The sequence below is a fragment of the Tenrec ecaudatus genome, chromosome 2 (assembly GCF_050624435.1).
Source record: "Tenrec ecaudatus isolate mTenEca1 chromosome 2, mTenEca1.hap1, whole genome shotgun sequence".
In the NCBI taxonomy this organism is placed as follows: Eukaryota; Metazoa; Chordata; class Mammalia; order Afrosoricida; family Tenrecidae; genus Tenrec; species Tenrec ecaudatus.
In genome coordinates this window covers 200,415,801-200,438,237 of record NC_134531.1, presented here as the reverse complement: position 1 = coordinate 200,438,237, position 22,437 = coordinate 200,415,801, and the positions used below count along the sequence as shown (strand labels likewise).

The following is a 22,437-nucleotide window of genomic DNA, read 5'->3' as shown; positions in this document are numbered from 1 at the left end:
TATTCCAGTACACTATTCGGTAATATTACTTTTAGGTGGGTACAAATCTGTTTTAAATTATTAAATAAGATGAATGCTCACCTATGCAGAAGATTGTCTTATTCATCATTATATGCAACAGTCAAATGACTTTTAGGAAATTAAGAGATTTTTAAAAATCTTACCTAATATAAAAAATAAATTAGGAAACATTTTGCTGTTTCCACAAGATGTCACGAGGAATCTGTATGTGTAAATGGCAGAGCTGCACATTGAAGTTTTCAAAGAATCCTCCTTTGTTATCAGAACTAGTGAACTGAGGCAGTTAAATAACCTGCAAGTGTCGCTACCACACAATTTCAGGCCAATTTACAAGTCTACATATTCTGTCCTTGGAGAAAATATCTCTTGTCTGCACATCTATTCCCTTACGTAAGCTCTAACATAAAGATTTGGTTGTCCAAATACCCCTAAAGAAAGATCTATGCTTTTTGGAAACAAATGACTATTTCAATTACATATCAGTGCCTGCTGACACCGTCTTGAGAATTGGAAAATCACTGTGGTGAAATTGTAGTGCAGCCAGCATTAGCTGTCAATTTGGGTCCATAAAAAAACTGGGTTTGCTTCCTGGGTTCACCATTTATTAGTGACTGCACATTTGTTACTTTTCTTTGCTTTTATTCTTTATTATATGAAATGATAAGAACATGTATGTTGCTGGGTTTTGTGCTATGAAAAAAATTGATTGATGCAAATTTCCTGGAACATTGCCAAGTATTGAATATTTCATGACATGTAGATGTATTTTTGAATTTTGTGAATTAAGAACATGAATTGAACCATAATGTATAGCTTTATTTTTCCTGCTGGATTCATCAAATGTACAAACTAGAGCTTTAATAAAGAGAGATGTGCTTATTATACAAGGGTTATCAACATACAGCATTTTAATTTATCAGCATTACACTTATTTAAAATAGGCAGGGTTTTATAACACATTTGGAATCAATCTGTTTTGTTGTTGTTGTTGTAAATTTTGCTTCCTAATTACTTAGCAGTTAGGTTTCTAGGTGGCATAATGGTTACATGTTTGCTGCAATCCACATGGTCTTCAGTTTAAGCTACCAGCCAATCTGGGGCAGAAAGATGAGTTTATCTAATCCCGTAAACAGAGTCTCAGAAATCCAAAATATGAGTGATCCTTGACTGATGGACATGAGGTTGACAACATTACATTTTTTTGAATTTTTAATTCTCCTGATTATTGTAAAATATGTACGCAATAAAATATTTGACATCTGCACCACTTTTAGGTGTCCAAACCAGTGACATTAACTATATCCTACATATTGGACAACCACTGATCATATGTCTTTCCAAATTTTCATCATTTTTAAAAGATGTAGTCCATTAATAAGACCCTACTTCACATACTACCTTCTGTGATGTATTATAATTGTGAACTCTATGCTGTGGTTATAATCTTATTTTGAAGTATACAGGATTAAGGTGTGATTAAATATTTAATTTGGTAAGATGCGAACCAAGACACACCCTTTGTATCCTTGGAGGTATTATCTATTGAAAGAAGAAGGCTACATTTCAAAGTCATTCTGTGCATGTCATCACAGAACGAGAGAAACAAGCTCAAGATCATCTAAAGGGCACTCCCAATATCTCGATCTGGAAGTGGCAGAGGCCATGCCTGGGAGCACCAGAAACTAGCAGGGAGACTCAGAGGACTAGGGCTATGGGGTATCTTCTTATTTGGCCCCTAATGAGGGTACCGTGATACAGGGTGACAAATGGCCTTCATGATCCACTGAAGCAAAGGCTAAGGGACCACATGACTGAGAGGTTGAAGACCAGATAAAGAGTTCATTGCTGGCTGAGGACAGGTGTTGTTTTTGAACAATGAATGTATCCTTAGTGTGTACTGATGTTGACTTATGGCAACCTGTGAATCCCCTAATAAATTCTCTTGGTGGTGAATTTTGTCAGTGAGTCTGTGTGGTTATTGCAATTAATTTTAAACCGAGAATAGAAATAGAGTGCCTTGACAGGAATGCTTGCTTGCTTGCTGTCAGAAAGGGAAAAAGAAATTTGGGAAACAGAACTGAAAGAACAGTGTATTTGGACAAACTCTCAACATTCATATATGAAGGAGTCTGGGAGTCCAGGGCTCCTGTGTAGTGAATCATCAGGTACATGGGTTGGAGGCACATTCAAATTCTTCTAAGTAAATGTCACTCCCCCTGATGATCCCCATAATAATGTCTAATTTAAGATGTTGTTTACAAACACATGGTCACTTACTATATGCTTGAAGGTCAACTACTTGAAGTCTATCTGGCTCAAATTTGTCTGTCAAATCAGAAGCAATTGCCTGTCTCATCCAAATAGGGCCCGCTCTCTTCTGATATGGATCATAGCTTGTTCCCTTAGAGAACAGTTCAAAGACACTGAAGGTCAAGCCAGCTTAGAGGCAACTGAGGTTAGGCTACCATCTTGACTTTAAAGCCCACACATCATGTTATGTATGTGCTCTTCTATCACATGTATGCCTCTAGTGTAGTGGTTCTCAGCCTTTCTAAAGCAGGGCCTTTTAATACAGTTCCTTATATTGTGGTGACCCACAACCATAAAATTATTTTTGATGCTACTTCATAATTATAATTTTGCTACTGTTATGAATCATAATATAAATATCTGATATGCAGGATGTATTTTCATTGTTGAAAATTGAACATAATTAAAGCATAGTTATCAATCACAAAACAATATGTAGTGGTTACCTTGCCAGAATAGCTCAGATGCTTGCTATCAAAATCGTGTTTTAGCTTGTTCAGCTTCATAGATTCAGCTGGTAGAACTTGGCAACAAATAACACATTGCAGTTTCTCAATTCTTGCTGTAATTATGTAGATAAAACCATATTGGAAAAAATCCTCACTATATTTTCTTTCCTTAATGTTCTTCTCTGCATGATCTATTGTCATGGGATGGTTTGCTAATGAAAATAATGTATAACAATAGCTTTAATAATATAAAAGATGATACATGGTATAGTTAAGTCAATATTGTTCAGTAAGGTTTACTATGATTTAGCATTCTCTATATATTTTTACATACCCGTTGCTATCACCAAGGAGCAGTATTCACACCAACCACAGCTAAATGTAAAAAGACCGATCAGCATGCATATTAAATTCCCGTGGTACTGAATTTTTTTGCAATAGTTGATGATTTTATAGTACATTTTTTACTTTTACCCAGTAATTATAGTTCATGAAATGTTGCTTTATCTCCAGTACTGCTGCTTTCAACAGAAGAGCTGCTTTCGATACAGCAGCTGCTTTCTACACAGTAGCTGCTAAAGTAGCTGCTTTCTATACATATGTGTGGCCGGTCCACATAAGTACATTATAGAGCAAACCCTTTCACACACACCCATATTAGTAATGGGTGTATGTGATGGGGTTGACACTATGATGTCATCATGCTGGGTACTCGAATGGACAATTAAACATATGGGTGGATCCGGCTGGATACAGAGGAGTGGTATCTCAGTTCCTAAGATCATAGGAAATAAGTGTTTTCCAATGGTGTTAAGTGACCCCTGTGAAGGGGTTTTTTGACATCCCCCCCAAGGGGTTGTGAACCACAGGTTGAGAATGGCTGCTCTAGTGCCTTCTTTTCCTATTATGTGTATACCCTTATGTCAATCCCATCATGTTACCTGCTTTTAATCCAACCCCTTTCTGTTATATGTGAGCATACCATGACTTGCTTTCCCCTAGATTGTATGTTTATGAGACAATACATTTCACTCTCATTCTGGTTCCAGTCATCATGAAATAGGTGAGCCCTTGCATGCTTTATCTTGTCTGGCGTCTCCTTAATTTACCCCTCAATTACACAACCACCTCTTGGGCTGTTCTCCCACAAAGAAAGATGGAGTGTGAAGGCATGTCAGAACCTTGCCTGGCGATAGTAGGGAAGCCTGAGGAGGTCAGATATGGCCTCCCATGCTGTTGACTTTTGGTACCGTTAAGTAATACTTCTCGAATCTCCCTTTCTCTATTTCCTTTGCAGGAGTTCTGGTGGCTCAACGATTAAACACCTGTTTACTTTCAGGTGAAACATTGGAACACACTAGCCTCTCTGAAAGAGTATCCCTAATTATTATGGAGAAAGATACCCTGTGGGTATCGCATAGAATTGTTATGATAAAAAATCACCATCTGTCTGTTAGTCAGTCATACTATGGCAGCTTGTGAATTGTTGTCAAGCTGGAACCTTGGAAATGGTGCTTCAAATACAATCAGGATCCCCTAAAATTAACAGGTTTCAGCAAAGCTTTCAGACTTTCAGGAAGGAATAGGCTGTCCACTTCAGAGGAATTGACCACTGTAAACAGTATGGGTAGCATATACACATTTTCAGAAAGTGCAAACTTAAATAGCATAAGCAAAATATTGTTTGAAATAGTGCCAGAAAATGAGTCCCTCATGTCGGAAGGAACTCAAAATATGGCCAAGGAAGTGCCTTCTTAAGTAGAATAGAACATAATAATATGAAAGGGGAAGACTTGGTTAAGTAGACTAGAACATAATAATATGAAAGGGGAAGACTTGGCTAGTACAGACTCTAGCATCTTCCTTGACTGATTAAACACAACTCAAAATGAGAAGAAACAGTTGCAAGCATCAGTTAATATTAAGAACTTGGAATGCATGGAGCATGAATTTAGGAAAATTGGAAATTGTCAAAATTGAATAAAATACACAGTGATCAATAGTTTACACAATAGTGAGCTTAAATGAACTGGTATTGGCCATTTTGAATGAGTAAATTGCATGGATTACTATGTCAGGAATGACAGATTAAAATGAAATGGCTTTGTATTCAACATCAAGAAGGATATTTTTAGATCTTGCAATATGATACTATCTGTGATAAGATTAAATCTACCCACATACAAAGAAACCCTGTCTATAAAACTATTATTCAAATTTATGCTCTGACCACTAAAGTTAGTGGTGAAGAAATTGAAGAACTGTGTCAATGTCTCCAGTCTAGAATTGATCAAACATGCAATCAATATGCATTAGAAATGATTGGCAATTGGAATGCAAAACTTGGAAACAGACAGGAAGAATCAGTAGTTAGGATGTAGGACCTTTGTGACAGATATTAAGCTAGAGCATAAGGAAAATTTTGCAAGACAAATTACATTTCCTTAGCAAATAACATTTTTCAACAATCTAAACCTTGATTATACATGTGGAATTCTCAAAATGGGATATATAGATATCAAAGAGAATACATCCAGGAAGAGATTATTACAAAGATAAATATCAGAAGCTAAAGTGAATCGATCAGCCACTGTGAAATAGACTATCAATTGCTCATATGCAATTATGCTTGAAACCAAAAAATCAAAACCAAACTCACTACCATTGGGCCAATTCCAACTTATGGCAACTCTATAAGACAGGATATAACTGCCACTACGGGTTTCACAAAGCATAACTCTCTTGCGGAGTGCCTGGTGGTTTTGAACTATTGACTTAGAGGTATAATCACTACACTACCAGGGCTTTGACTAAGTTAAGATTGAAGTTGTCAAAAATTAAATACGTCTAGGAGAGTAAAAATAAACCTTGAATATATGTCACCTACATTTCAAAAACATTTTTAAAAAAAGAACTGGTGTGTTGAGCATTAATGACAAGATCTACTGAGCTGTGGGTTGATATCATGGTCATAACAAATTAACAAAGCAAAAGTTTATTTTTAAAAAGGAAAGAAAAATCAAAGTAGATGTCAGAAGTGACTCTGAAACTTTCTTATAGTCATAGGGCAAGGAAAATGGAAGAAACGATGAAGTCAAGAGCTGAACAGAATGTTCAAGAAAACAAAGTGAAATATGATACTGACATGTAGAAAGGCTTAGATTAGAAACCAAAAAGTAGAACATGCTCAACATGCCTGAAACTAAAAAACCTAAATTAAAGGCTCCAGTTACAGTGAAAGATTCCATTAGGAAAATGCTGAATGATGAAGGAGGTATCAAATTAAGACACCGATGGAAACAATTCAACAAGCTGATGAAGCACTGGAAGTGCTCAATCATCTATGCCAACAAATTTGAAAGACAGCTAATTGGTCTATTGACTGGAAGTGTGCCACATTAGTACACATTCCAAAGAAAATGGAAAGATCCAAATGCTCAAATTATAGAACAATATCATATGGTTTCAGGACTGCTATGATAGGGTGCTATCATAGGCACGGGCCAGATTCAAAAGTTCACAGGGACCATCGGTTATCATTATTGATGTCATGGATCTTGGCTGAAAGCAAGGGATACCGGACAGATGTTTTTAGAGTTCTACTGATTTTGATAATACATTCCATTGTATGGACTATAACAAGCTCTGGATAGCCTAGAGAAGAATGGGGATTTTAGAACTTTGTGCTCACGCAGAATGTGCATATAGATCAGGAGGCATTGTACAGACAAATGAGAATACTGCATGGCTTAAAATCATGAAAGATAGTTGTCAGGGTCTTGTCCTCTCACCATATTTATTCAATCTGTAGATTGACCAAATAATCAAATAATCTGGATTATATGAAAAATAATTGATATCAGGATTGGTGGAAACTCTATTAGCAATCTGAAATATGCAGATAACACCACTTGACTTGATTAAAGTGAAAAGGAATTGAAGCACTTCCTGATAAAGAACAAAGTTTGCAGCCTTCAGTATGGACTACAATTTAATGTAAAGAAAACAAAAATCCTCACTACTGGATTAATATGTAACATCACGTTAAATGGGGAAATAATTTAAATTATCAAGGAGTTTACCTTGCTTGGTTCCATAATCAATCCTCATGGAAAGAAGAGCCAAGACATCAAATAATGCATTGCATTGGGTACATCTGTTTTACCAAATGTCTTTAAAGTCTTGAAATACAAGGCTGTCAACTTGAGAATTAAGGTGCACCTGACCAAGCCATAGTATTTTCAGTGTGGAACACTGAAGAAGAATGAATGCATTTTGATTATGGTGCTGAATAAGAATATTGAAAGCCATGGATTGCCAAAAGAACAAAAATAATTCTGTCTTGGAAGAAGTATAGCCAGAATGCTCGTAGAGACAAAGATAGAGAAAATCCATCACAGTGAATGTGTAACTTCTACATCAACAGGTATCCTTGTGACCTTAACCCCCGGATATTACCGTATATACTCGAATATTAGCCGACCTGCGTATAAGCCGAGGTACCTAATTATTACCTGGGAAACCAGAAAAACTGATTAACTCGAGTATAAGCCTAGGGTGGAAAATGCAGAAGCATTTGGTGAGTTTCAATAATCAAAACAAATAAAAATAAAATGACTAAATGTGAGACATCAGTGGGGTAATGTATTTAAATATTACATAAATAATAGGACATAAATAATACATAAATAAATACATAATGCATAAATAATACTTAAATAAAAGGACAAGTCACTTAACATTAGTAAACCAGCATAGTAAGTGGAGAATAGGTTCAACAAAAACAAAAAGGTATCAACAATCATACCTTAAGAGTACTATTCCCTGAGTTCAACCAACAACCACACTAAAATGTAAAGCGTTAAACTCCTTCAAAACTGGATTCCTCATCATCATCCTTATCCCAATGTAGAGTTTCAGATTGTGTGAGGTCATCTTAGACGCTGTCCTCACTGAAATTGTTGCCATCACCATCACTGCTGTCATTTTCAAACAAAGTGCAGTCTTCACTGGCACCCATAGCATTAATAATACTACATTTCTGGAAGGCACACCATACCATGTCTTCTGGAATGTCTTCCCATGCATCCTGAACCCACGTTTCTATTAACTCTCTGTCAGGCTTCATGAGATTTCCTCCTTTTGTTAGATGGGCTTGACCAGATGACACCCATTCATGCCACATCCTTCGCACACGGTCTTTAAAAGGCTTAATCAAATATACACGTCATAGGATGGCTCTGATTGGTTAGATGTGAGTAAACAAACATTCAAAGCCCTGTAGTGTCAGTGGGGCTTTGAATGAACAGAGGAGAAATGGCAATCACGCGCATGATAACGGGTGCTAGTCCTGTTACCTAGAGGGGGTGGAGTCAGCAAGATGTTACACCTTGCTGGGGTAATACTGACCCATTTATAAGCCGAACCCCAATTTTTCAGCACATAATTTGTCCTGAAAAACTCAGCTTATACACAAGTATATATGGTCAATTGATTTCAACTCATAATGACTATATATGGCAGAGTAGATTTCCTCTTTGGAGTTCTGAGACTGTACATGTTTATAGGAACAGACAGCCTAATCTTTCTCCTCTGGATCAATATGTGGTTTCAAATGGAATTTGCTTATAGTATGTCCATAAAGACCCTTTATATGAATGAATAGTTTCCTATTATTAGCTTAATTCATGATTTTGTCATGAAGCAATGGTGGACTCGCCAAACATCATTCAGCATCAGTTGAGATGGTCATGTGGTCCTTTCTTCTTCTTCTATTAATATGATTTATTGCATAAATTGATTTTCTTTTGTTGAGCACCCAATATTTTCTTTACCTATAAAATTGCTTTGATTCAATATGATAGTAATCTCTCATTCTTATTACTAAGAATTTATTTTTATATTGTCTAAGTGATGGTGTCCAGTAAGGATGTCCACTAAGAATGGCCTTGTAAACTGAGATTAAAAAAAGTGTTCACACTCTTTTTATTTATTTACTATTTGGAAGCCTTTAAGAAGGATTGTTTTAAATTTTTTTCTAAATAGTTTATAAAGTTCTCCATTAAGTCCAAGTACACCAGTGTGGGGTGGTTAGATAGTGTGGGGTCATTATAACAATGTTATCTTATTCAGAATCTCTTGATATTTTGCATTTCTTTTAAGGTCAGTTCTGTCTATTGAATATAAGTCTTATAAGTTGTTTTGTGTAGCTGTTCATGGTATCCCCTTATGATCCCTTAAAATATGTCTTCAGTCAGTACTAAAGTTCGCAATGTCATTTATATTTTAGCAATTTGTATTTTTCTCTTCTTTTCTATGTGAATCTATTTAAGTGTTAAATGATTTATTGATAGCTTAAAGAACAATATTTTTGTTGATTATTTCATCATATCTACTCTGTTTTTTATTTTCCTTGTTTTGTTAATTTTAAGTTTAGTTGATTCTTCATTTTCTAATTATTTTATTCAATACCCAGAAGTTGGTTTGAGAACTCTTTTTCTTTGAGGATCACTGATGCATTTATTTTTCATTTGATCGGTGCCTTTATTAGTTCAAAATTTTAAAAAATTCTTATACTTCACATATCATACAATTTAATAATATTAACATTTGTTCAATCATCACCACAATCAATTTCAGAGCAGTTTCTTCATACATTTATTGTTGTTAGCTCCTCATCTCCCCCTTTTTTCCCTGCCGTATGCCTCTCCAGTTACTGTCTTTGTAACTCTACCTATCTTCGATTTCATACAAAATAAAATACAATCATGCACAATCATACAAAGCAAACACATAAAAAAAAGCCAACAATTATGACTATGGATAAAATAGAAAACCTCAATCAAAGAGAAAGCAGAAAATATTAAAAACTAAAACAACTTTAAAGCGGATTGTGGTAGTTATATAATCTGTTGTCAATTTGAGAGGAAGGGTGAAAGGGTAGACTCTAGCCTTTAATCAAGCTCCGTGTGGGCATGGCCTTCTCCTGAGGATTCTGAGAACTCTGGTGTTTTTCTTCCCTGGAGATGGGGAGTCTCTCTCTCTCTCTCTCTCTCTCTCTCTCCTTTTCTGTCTCTCTGTCTGTTTCTCTCTCGGCTTAATCCCTGTGAGACATCCATGATGAGAAGCCCCATGAGCCTACCCTGATGCAGCTCTGGGGCTAGAGAAACCATATGGAGACCACTCAGTGCTGGCATGTTTACGCCACTAGATTCTCAAGACGACCCACCCATTTGTCTGTGATCTTCCTGTACTCAGTGTCATTTCATGTGTTTCATGAATCTGCAGAGAACTTTGTAGATTGGTATCAGACATATGGACTAATCTCAGAATTATGGACTAGATGTGGAAGAGGCTAGGATGTTTTCTTAATATTCAATTGCTCTTGTATAGAAGCTCTTTTTTGAACACATATGAGTGTCTATGAATTTGTTTCTCTACTCTACCAGGAGTAACACTTGGATCAAAAGGGAGATCAAATGGTAGGGGGTTACATTTTAACCTAAATATGTTTCCCATAATCAATTTTAGAATTCTCACTGTCTCATAGCAGGACTATTCACAGTCCTTGACTATGGTCAGAGGAGATTCACCAGAGACATAATCCATGTGGGCACACTGAAAATAGAATTTGCACTTCCACTGTCATCCATAACCTTCTGTAAACTGGGTGTTCACAATCTAAGTCCACAATTTAATTTCAGTATTTTGTAGGTAATCTATGAGTAAAGAGAGCAACAATAAATATCTGCTTCTCCTATTAAGATGGAGTGAATAATCCCTACACCAACTTTCTCACGGGCATTCTCGACCTCTGCTCAATTTTTCAATGTTGGAAACCAGAAGGAAAGACCTACATTTATATGCCACATGAGGGCTTTCAAGTTTCATGCCATCTCGCTTGTGTATACATATTGTGTGGAACTGCTGGAGAATTAAACTACTGACCACACAGTAAGCAACCCAGTGCTTAACTCACTACTAGACTATTATGGGTGTTGTAATTATTGCTTCAATTGTTGTTTAACCATTGGATTATTTTTCCTGAGAAAGTTGTCTTAAGGTACTTCTATTGAAATAGGAGAGAACATATTTGAAATGAAGGAATAGCATATGTTTCAAATGGTGTATGTACTTAGTTAATAGGAACATGGAGAACATATATTCATTTAATAGAGAGTGACTGATACAGCTTCTAGATGAGCTAATAGACCTAGTGTCACCTTTCCTTCTGATAGCGTACATCAATGTGAATCTCAACTCCCAATGAATAACTGGAGTAGTTGCCCTATGTCCTTTAATAGAATTAATTAGGTATAGGAATCAACAGATAAAACTTTCATTATCTCAGATTAAATAAGTTTGTTTTGATATAATAAGATTGGACACTATGTTATAATGCAAATTCTTCACTTTCAACTTGAACACAATTAATCGTATTGCCTATACCAGTTGTATTGAAACCCTGGGCTTTCAGAAATCAGTCTCCTAATTTGATGGTTATGCCAATTTCCTTAACATTACTTCAAACCTAACATACTCTGTGACTAATAATTCATATCGTACAGTTTACAGAAAATATCCAGGGTATAGACGTTGAGTATTAATTATGTGATCTTAAAATCTATACACATAATTCAAAATGAAATATAATTAAATAATAGTTTCTTTCTTAAATTTAATCAGTTGCTGATCTTGTAAAATAAATATATTCTGAGCCATGACCTTGAAATAATTTGCTTTGGAATGCTGACCCAGCTCAACTATATATACAATGTGCTTAATTGTGGACAAGAGGCATAGTTTTGCCAAAAGATTTCTGAAAAGTAAAATGTATGGTTTTACCATGATTGAGAAGTTGATTCATTTTCTTTGAGAGGTTCAAAGTCATACATAAGGACAAGAAAATTACTTTATACATTTAAATCCTATTTTCTACAGACATTTATTATTACCTGCTAGTAGGCTCTTATCTGAGACAAAAAGTTAACTATATAAAAATTGATGTTATAAGCTCATTATGAAAATTTTCTTAAATAATATTTTGAATAGGAGACTTTAAAACTCTTGGATTTGTTTTCTAATATCTTTCTGCCTTCCTGAAGAAAATGCCACAATAAGGAGCTCAAATCAGAAAACATGATTCATCACATGTGCCTTTGATGTATATCATCCAAAAATAATTCCTCACAATGGAATATTATTCATATGTCTGCAAACCTAATGAAAAAAAACATGATTTTCAGAAAGTGTCTTAAATTCATTTTCAATGACTGTCTGCAGGAGGAACATGATTTCACAATAACCATCATACAGTCAAATAGCTATTTAGGTTACAGATTACTCTGAATTAAATTAAAAAAATTATCGTCCTTTGAAGAATTTATTAGAAGTGAGGTTAAAAGGATCAATATACAACTTATCTCAGGAGTGTTACTCAAAGGAAAGTGCTTTATTTTGAAAAGGTGTATATAATGAATTGTATTACTTTTGTTGTATGTCCAATTCCTTAACTTGGGTTATTTCTGTACTGGCTAGATTATCCTGACTTTAAAAGAATTATTTCTTACAGAATAATATCAAAATACATATTTGAGATTTATTTATTCTTACCTTGACCTTGAATATTCTCAAGATTACTATAATGATGAAGATAAAGTGTCACCTTATCTCAGTGGGATAGAGCCACATTTGGATCATTAATACACTGCTAACTGGGACCATGGGATCCCAGAGGAATCACTTTTATTGTGATCATACTACAATGCATGATTTTGTTGTCCATTTTGACCTATTACATTATATTATGGTGAATAGACAGGTATAGTCAACAACATATTTTGGATTTTGAAAACTTGTAAAACATTTTTTAAACCTTGACAAATGGTAAGTAACGTATGCAAATATACAAAGATTTCATAACCTGGAGTGTTCCAAAATAGATATACGTATAACCTCCTCCCTGGGGATGAGGAACTGGAAAGTGGGTGAAGGGAGACGCCGGGCAGTGTAGGATAAGATAAAATAATTTTTAAATTATTAAGGGTTCATGAGGGATTTGGGAATGGGGAGGGAAGGTAGGGAAAAAAGGAAAATAAATTTATTCCAGGTACCCAAGTGGAAGGTAAAATTTGAGAATGATGAACTTTGAGAATGAAGACACATGTATAAGGGTGCTTTACTCAATAGACGCATGTATGGATTGTAATAAGAATGGTATGAGCCCCAATAAAATTATTTTTAAAAATCAACAGTCAAATTAAATCCTTATCTAATCTAACCTATTCATATGCATCATGGCCATGGCCAACCTTTCTGTCAGCCATTTCGCTAAGCAACATGGCCTCAGGGGAGAAGTTCAAGAAGTAAATTTTCCCCTGACCTCAAAATTTTTTTATTCACATTCATTTTCATCCTTTCAGACAGGAATAACCAAAGGCAATAACCAAAGAAAATAATCAAACATTAACTTCCCATATTCTTTCCAGAAAATAATTAAATAAACAGTATGGACATATATGACCTTTGGCTAGCCAAAGATGAATGAGTACCATACTTTTATATATTCAAGTTGACATGCACTTATATAACTACCATAAAACACAAAACATCAAAAAGGGGAGTATAACATTATTATATTATTATGCACATTTTAAATATATGTAGTATACATAGATATAATAAAGCTTTGTATATTATTTATATTCCAAAATATGCTGACCATAAGTATTACTGGGGAGAACTCAGGCATATCACTAGATCTTTCTCCATGGTGACTTGATGGGTGTGCACACTAATCTTTCACATGTAGTTATCACAGGTGATAACTGATTCCATATCAAATATATAAACACACACACATACATACATATATACACACACATATATAGCCTTCAAGAAGTTTAGGGTAAAATTCCATTATATTTATCTCCATTTTTCCATGAACTCTTTGAAACTCTTGAATATGTGTGTATATATCTAAGCACACCCAGAGTGGCTGGCATAAGGATAAATAAGAAATTATTGCTATAAAATCATAGAAACTTATTTAAAATTTTTGCAACTTCTCTGTCTTGGGATATCTTTCGTCCATTCTGTAATTTTGAAGGTAGTGTTTGCAACTCCCTGACCCTTCGCCAAAGAATTCTATCCTCTTCTATTTATATGACATCCAAACAACACCTTTGACAACCTCGAAGGACTAACCATATTATTTTAAAGTAGTCTTTGACTTTGAGGAGCAAAACAGTCTTATGTGTGCAATATCAGAGTTGGGTGAATAGAGGAAGATTTCACTACAAAATTCTGATAGAACAACTTTTGCTACCCTTGAAGAATCAAAAGGTGAGCAGTCATGAATGGGGAAAGAATCTTATTCCAATTTTCCTGCTCTTTACTACCAATACTCAATTTTCTCAAAACTTCTTCATAAATAGCCCTCAAGATTGTCTTATAACCTATGGAAAAATCCATCAAGATTACTGTTTTAGAATCCAGAAAAATAGTCACCATAACCTGTTGAGTTGAATTTTTTTTGTATTGCATTTAACTGACCCAGCAGTTCACTTCTTAAATTACTAGTTTAATTACCCTTTTTGGGGAAAGATAATACCAGTTAAGGTAGGCATATTATTTAGGGAACTTGTGGGCAGTCACCTAATGAACAGAGACATGTTAAACATGTTTTGTTTAGAAGAAAACCATGCACTGGACACTAGTAGTAGCATATTTTTACTTTTTCCCAGTGGATTTGCATATATATAAACACACACATATATGCAATAAACACATACTCAAATATATGCACAGTTTTATTAAGGACTTGACTGATGACAAAAAGAAAATATTTGCAATCTTACTTTAGTTTATTAGGCCCAAAATACCATATGTAGTCATGTAAATATTACTTTTAAAATAACAATATTTGTGCTACTAGCATTAGTTAAAAGGCATAATACAACTTCTAATCTAAATGTGTAAGATCAGAAAGAAATATGTTTGTTGCCGGACTCAACTGGGATATTAAATTAAAATCTTAATATAAATCCATTGCCATTGAAACAATTCTAATTGATATAGCCCTTAAAATTGGGACACTTAAGCTTTATTTGTTACTAATTATGTATTGATAATTATTATTTACTACCGGGCATTTATTTCAAATGTTTATTTCATGTGTTCTTATAATACTGCTATTTGAATTAATGTCAAGGACATGCATTTTTACTTTAGTGTAAAAACAAGGAGACACTTGTCACTCAAGTTGATTTTTAACTCCTGTAGATTAAGTGTCTTTTGATTTAGAGCATTCTGCTTAATAAATTATTCTCAGATTAAGTTCAATAGGACAGAGTACTAATACAAATTTACACATTAGAAATTTGCGAACAGTAAATATGAAGTGATTTGACCATTTCTACAGTAGTATCAGTTTTCTTGCAATTGTTTGTTTCTGCTAGAAAGGCAAGCTTTTGCTATTTAATTCTCATAAGGCAGCAGTTCATCGTAGTGTTTCACCTTCCCAGGACTTTCTTCAGGGCCCCAGTCACATCTTTGTTGCGCAGACTGTAGATCAGTGGATTAAGCATGGGTGTGAGGATTGTGTAGAAGACAGAAATGACTTCATCTTGCTCGGCAGTATGATAGGCTTTAGGCAAAAAATACTTCATGATGGCTGTGCCATAGAAGATAGTCACCACAATCATATGGGAAGAACAGGTAGCCAAAGCCTTTTTCATCCCCAAATTGGATCCTATTCCCAAAACAGTTGAGAGGATCTGTCTATAGGAGACCATGATGGCTGATATTGGAATGAGAAGGAACACAACACCACTGACAAAAAGACCATGCTCATAGAGAGAGGTGTCGGCACAGACAACTTTCAGCAGAGCTGGGATTTCACAAAAGAAATGATGGATTTCCCTGGAGGCACAGTATGGAAGGTTTAGAGTGTATATGACATGTATCAAGGCATTAAGAAGTGCACCGAGCCAGGTCCCAACCACCAGGGAGCCACAAATTGCAGGGCGCATAAGAATTGCATAACGGAGTGGGTGGCATATAGCCACATAGCGGTCATAGGCCATGACAGCCAGGAGAAGACACTCTGCTCCCACAAGAGTCGTGAAGAGGAACAGCTGAATGCCACAATCAATGAAAGAAATGGAGTTCCTTCCAGACAGAAAGTCAATGGCTATTTTGGGGACAAAGGTGGAGCTATACATGAGGTCCATGAAGGAAAGTTGGCTCAGAAGAAAGTACATAGGTGTATGAAGTCGACAGTCCAACCAAATGAGAATCATCATCACAACATTGCCAACAAGAGCCATGATGAACACCAGGAAGATGAGGGCAAAGACAAGCGTGGGTACTTGCATGTGGTGGAATAGCCCCAGGAGAATAAAGTCAGTTCCAGTGGTCTGATTAATCCATCTCTCCATTCTCTCCTTCCCAGTATATTACCCTGGGAAAAAGTTAGGGAAAAAAAATAATTACACCTCACCATTTTTCCAAATTGACTTGCTCTCATTTTATAATATGACATCTTTTGTTCTCCATTTGTCTTGGAATACTATAGATGTTTTCAACTATATTCAATTCTATGGCTTTATCACACAATGTATTTCACCTGCATTTTTGTGTCATAGCCAAGTTAAGACAGTTGATTTAAAAAAGTCTCAAAGTGCTATACATTTAGAATATAATCTACTTAACTTTCTTGAAATTTTAATTTTAGTAATTAGAATTCAATTAAAATTATAAATATCCCCACATTTAATACATTTCACAGGTTAACTGCGAACATACAGACACATTGTCACTTATCATCCATTTTGGAAAATTCACCTGCATCTACATCTGTCATCCTGAATGGTTTCACTTTATTTTTAAAAGAAAATTGGTTTTCCTTTTGTTTATTATTTCTCCATATTGGCTTTAAAGACCCCAAAGTACACTTTTGCAGCCCTGGGCCACGGGAGGGACACAGGCAGGTAGGCAGAGAACAAGCTTTATCCATTAGACAAGTGGTGGTGGAGGGGATTTCAAGACACGACCTGTTCATGTGGGCAGGACTGGATGCACTTCAGCCTCTCCTGTTGGGCTTCCTCTTGCTCTGCTCTTTTCACTGAAGTCTTAGTCACAGAGAAGCTGCCAGCAGCTATTTCTGCCTCTGGAAGCAGTTTGAACAGCAGCAGCAGCGACAGCACTGTTCATCACTGTTACTAGAATTGTGTTCTGATCCATGTGTAATATGGTAATCTTATAGTGCCCAACCCTTATGTCATATGTCACAGAATGTATCGTGGACCTTAAGTAACACATACTCATATATATAAGGATGCTTCTTGCAACAATGTAAGAGCAGACACCTATCAGAGGAGAAAACTCAAATTTCCCCTAATAACAAAAACTTATAAAAAGAAAAGTGGTAACACTACATTGTCAAGGACCCAAAAAATCCTTGTTACCCCCAATAAAACAAGGAAGTTTAATCTAATTCTGGCTCTCACAGCTTTCATTCTGTGTATGTGTGTCCTGATTGATACCTATAGAGATTGAACAAATTAAATAACTGTCAAAAGGAATCACCTACTCTCTTACATTAAATGTGTTTTGTGTTTTATATAAGTTATTTGGTTAAATGATCAACTTATAACCTAAAATTTGGCAATTTGAACCCACTCAGACTTTAATTTAAAGACAGTCATCATGATTTCTTCCAAAGGTCAGTCTGTGTAGAAAATTAATTATGCTTTCAGAAGGGAAGTCTGATTCTATTCACATGGAAAGTGCAGGAATCTAACACATAGTATAAACCGATTTAAATGCTTACAATCCCCATGCCCTTGGCCTCCACATGGCATTTAATATGATACCTAAAAGAGAAGTGTTTTTAAGTATCTTTTACTTTGAACCAGAAATTAGTAATAATGTTTTTATGTATTTTCCCCCAAAAAACCAATCACTGCAGATCTAAGAGCATGTAGAGAATATAGAAAGAATCCAAGGAATAGGTGACCGAGTCAGGTGGAGAATCCTGGCTCCACATCCTCAGATCATGTGGAAAACAACAGCAGGAAATGCTATAGAACTGCACACTGCTCTTAGTGATCTATTCGACTCAGAGGATTTGAAAATCCTCTTCTTCTGTGGCCAGTAGAGAATGCGTAGCACACAGTCTGGAAAGACACTAGACCTATCTGGAAGAAAGGCATAGGAAGAAACTTGATTGTGGAAATAAGAACCAATTGTAGAAGGATTAAAGCTACAAATGTAAAGATATTCTATTTTTCAGTATGATATCAAAAGTGGGATCATAAAAAGCAAGCCAATTTGAAAAAATACATTTCACTCAACACCAGGAATAACAGTCTGTTCTTGGAAAAGCTGTTAGAGTCATTGACTTTCACAGACTTTAGTGGGTTGTTTAAGTTTAAGCTGTAATTCTAATCACCCCCCTCATGATGCTCTGAAGGGAAATTCCTTAAACTTTGACCCTTAATAAGGTTTTTTGTTTTGCTAAACAAGTTGTACATTGCGGGGTATTAGACCAGCTATCGCGCATCAAGCTGGGTCCGAACTGAGGCGTGCAGATGAAAGGAAAACAAAGAGACACACCAAGCATGGGATTGGGAGGACTTCCATCTGATGGACTGAAGTACCAAGTATTTTCAAAGCTTGGTTTTTATATTTTTCTTACACAAGGGAATGATTACAAAGTAAATCTTAAAGCACTAAATTTTAAAAATAGTTTAAACCTTTTAGCTATGTAAACATTACTTAACTAGGCATACTGTCTAAGCACTTGACTAATAACAGCACTATATTCTAAGATAAGCATAATGACATGCAGGGCTACAGAGAGTCATAAAGGGGTCATATATAACTGAGTTATCTCACAATGCTTTTAGCTGTAAGGAAAACAGAAACAAAGGAGACTAATTAGTAGCCCATCAATAAACACCTTGACCAGCAGACCTCCTACAGTACATAACAAAATTTTAAGCTTGTTTAAAATGATGCAAACATATACATTCATTGGTCTCATTAAACATGATTCTGCAGGAAAATTGTAGAAACACATAGTATCTATCATCAGAAGATAGTTCAGAAAACGATGCATTGGTTACTTTTACTTAAGTTCAGGGTGGTGCATCACTCTGCCAAGTAAAGGGTTCTCAAATGTATTTCAGCAACATAATTTTTTGTTCATGTTCAAGTTTTATAAATTACTGTCAAAGGACTGTAATTAAAATAAACACAATCAATGTATGAAACAGTATTTTAAAAATAAAATATATATTATGGATGGTTCAGGGTTGTAGATTTTGTTTCATTTTTGATGATTGATAGTCCAGGATTTTGAAAATCTTTTGAAACATATCCTTAAAGAAAGCAAAATAAAAAAAATTACCTTTACTCAGAATTTGGCATAAGTTCTTAAACAGAATCTTGACCAACAGTCTTGGGGAAGGTTTTGGGCCTCAGAAAAGGAGTAACAGAGTAGGACTAGTTAAATGAATAAAGAAAAAAAACAGTCAAATAAAACAAAAACCAACCCATAAAAACAATTGCCATCAAGTCAATTCCCACGCACAGTGAAACTAAAGGACAAAGTAGAACTGACCCTTGATTTTCAAGGCTGTAATATTTTTGGAAGCAAACTGTTCCACTGAAAATTGGCTGGTAGATGCAAACCACGATTTTTTTCTGTTAGCAGCCTAGTGTTTAACCTCTCCACTGCCAAAAGCACTTAATTCCACAAACCACTTTGTTCCCTGATAGCAAATGAATTTCATTTTCTCTAAAAAAACATGTCACTGAGTATAATATATATACTGATAAGTTATGGAAAATCAATGTCACATGACAATGAAAGAAATTAAGATATATATCCTAGGTAACATAAAAATAATATAAAATAGTAAATTAATTATTCAAAGACTCCCATATCCTAAACCATCTCTAATTGTGATGTTCTCCCAATAGTGTTTTAATTAGTCATATCTCAATGAAAATATGTATGTGTATGAATCTATCAAAGTTTATTTATGTTTAAATGTGCCTGTGGTTGAAAGATCTATTTTCTCTACTGCAATTCACTTCAATGTAAGCATACTAAATCATGATAAAGTTTTTATTTTACTAAAGTCATGTTATTTGCATTTCACACTTTAATTAAAATCCCTAATTTGAGTATCGGTATAAATGTGAAACTAAACTATCCAAATATCCATGTTACATATGTAACTATGCATTTGGGATATTTTTATAATTCAAAATTTGACTGAATTCAGTTTTTACTTTTACCTTTGAAGCCTCAACATCCGTGAAGTTTGTGTGACATTAGACACTGATAGTAAGTATAAAAGCTGGTATTAAGCATCACGTATTTATACTGACTTATATTCCAGTACACTATTCGGTAATATTACTTTTAGGTGGGTACAAATCTGTTTTAAATTATTAAATAAGATGAATGCTCACCTATGTAGAAGATTGTCTTATTCATCATTATATGCAACAATCAAATGACTTTTAGGAAATTAAGAGATTTTTAAAAATCTTACCTAATATAAAAAATAAATTAGGAAACATTTTGCTGTTTCCACAAGATGTCACGAGGAATCTGTATGTGTAAATGGCAGAGCTGCACATTGAAGTTTTCAAAGAATCCTCCTTTGTTATCAGAACTAATGAACTGAGGCAGTTAAATAACCTGCAAGTGTCGTTACCACACAATTTCAGGCCAATTTACAAGTCTACATATTCTGTCCTTGGAGAAAATATCTCTTGTCTGCACATCTATTCCCTTACGTAGGCTCTAACATAAAGATTTGGTTGTCCAAATACCCCTAAAGAAAGATCTATGCTTTTTGGAAACAAATGCCTATTTCAATTACTTATCAGTGCCTGCTGACACCATCTTGAGAATTGGAAAATCACTGTGGTGAAATTCCAGTGCAGCCAGTATTAGCTGTCAATTTGGGTCCATAAAAAAAGTGGGTTTTCTTCCTTTGTTCACCATTTATTAGTGACCGCACATTTGTTACTTTTCTTCAATTTTATTCTTTATTATATGAAATGATAAGAACATGAATGTTGCTGGGTTTTGTGCAATGAAAAAGAATTGATACATGCAGATTTCCGGGAACATTGTCAAGTATTAAATATTTCATGATATGTAGATAATTTTTTGAATTTTTCGAATTAAGAACATGAATTGTACCATAATGTGTAGCTTTCTTTTTCCTGGTGGCTTCATCAAATGTACAAACTAGAGCTGTAATAAAGAGAGACGTGCTTATTATACAAGGGATATGAACGTATAGCATTTTAATTTATCAGCATTATACTTATTTAAAATAGGCAGGGTTTCATAACACATTTGGAATCAATCTGTTTTGTTGTTTTAAATTTTGTTTCCTTATTATTTAGCAGTTAGGATACCGGGTGGCATAATGGTTACATGTTGGCTGCAATCCACATGGTCTTCAGTTTAAGCTACCAGCCAATCTGGGGGAGAAAGATGAGCTTATCTACTCCCATAAACAGAGTCTCAGAAATCCACAATATGAGTGATCCTTGACTGATGGATGACAACATTGCATTTTTTAAATTTTTAATTCTCCTGGTTGTTGTAAAATATGGATGCAATAAAACATTTGATATTTGCATCACTTTTAGGTGTTCAAACTAGTGATGCTAATTATATCCTACATATTGGACAACCACTGATCATATGTCTTTCCACATTTTCATCATTTTAAAAAGATGTAGTCCATTAATAAGACCCTACTTCCCATACTACATTCTGTGATGTATCATAATTGTGAACTCTATGCTTGTGGTTGTAATCTTATTTTGGATTATACAGGATTAAGGTGTGATGAAATATTTAATTTGGTAGAGGTGTAAACCAAGACGCACCCTTTGTTTCCTTGGAGGTATTATCTATTGAAAGAAAAAGGCTACATTTCAAAGTCATTCTCTGTGTATGTCATCACAGAGAAAGAAAAAAATTCCCAAGATCATCAAAAGGACACACCCAATATCTCGATCTGAAGTGGTAGAGGTCAAGACTAGAAACACCAGAATCAAGTAGAGAGACTCAGTGGGCTAAGGCTATGGGGTATATTCTCATTCAGCCCAAAATGAGGGCACCATGATACAGGGTAACCCATGGACTTCATGATCCACTGAAGCAAAGGCTAAGGGACCTCATGACTGAGAGGTTGAAGACCAGAGAATGAGTTCATTGCTGGCTGAGGACAGGTGTTGTTATTGACCAATGAATGTATCCTTAGTGTGTACTGAAGTTGACTTATGGCAACCTGTGGATCCCCTAATAAATTCTCCTGGTGGTGAATTTTGTCAGTGAGCCTGTGTGGTTATTGCTATTGGGTGTCCAGGGCTCCCATGGAGTGAACCATCAGGTTCATGGGTTGGAGGTACATCCCACTCACATTCTTCTAAGTAAATGTTACTCCCCCTGATGTTCCCCATAATAATCCAAAATTTAAGGTGTTGCTTGCAAACACATGGTCACTTACTATATGCTTGAAGGTCAACTACTTAAAGGCTATCTGGCTAAAATGTGTCTTCCATTAAAAGCAATCAGACCAAATTGTCTGTCTCATCCAAGTAGGGCCAACTC

The 22,437-nt window shown here is 35.2% G+C and overlaps 1 protein-coding gene across 1 annotated transcript; it reads right to left on the bottom strand.

Annotated features, from left to right (window-relative positions):
- Positions 1 to 15,292: 15,292 nt before the first annotated feature.
- On the bottom strand, positions 15,293 to 16,219 carry LOC142441227 (olfactory receptor 2T27-like). The gene has a single exon (XM_075543280.1). It carries the CDS (start codon positions 16,217 to 16,219, stop codon positions 15,293 to 15,295), a length of 927 nt encoding a protein of 308 aa, XP_075399395.1.
- Positions 16,220 to 22,437: the final 6,218 nt, after the last annotated feature.

Excerpts from the sequence above, each read along its gene's own strand:
- LOC142441227 (XM_075543280.1), bottom strand. The coding sequence starts at position 16,219 with ATGGAGAGATGGATTAATCAGACCACTGGAACTGACTTTATTCTCCTG.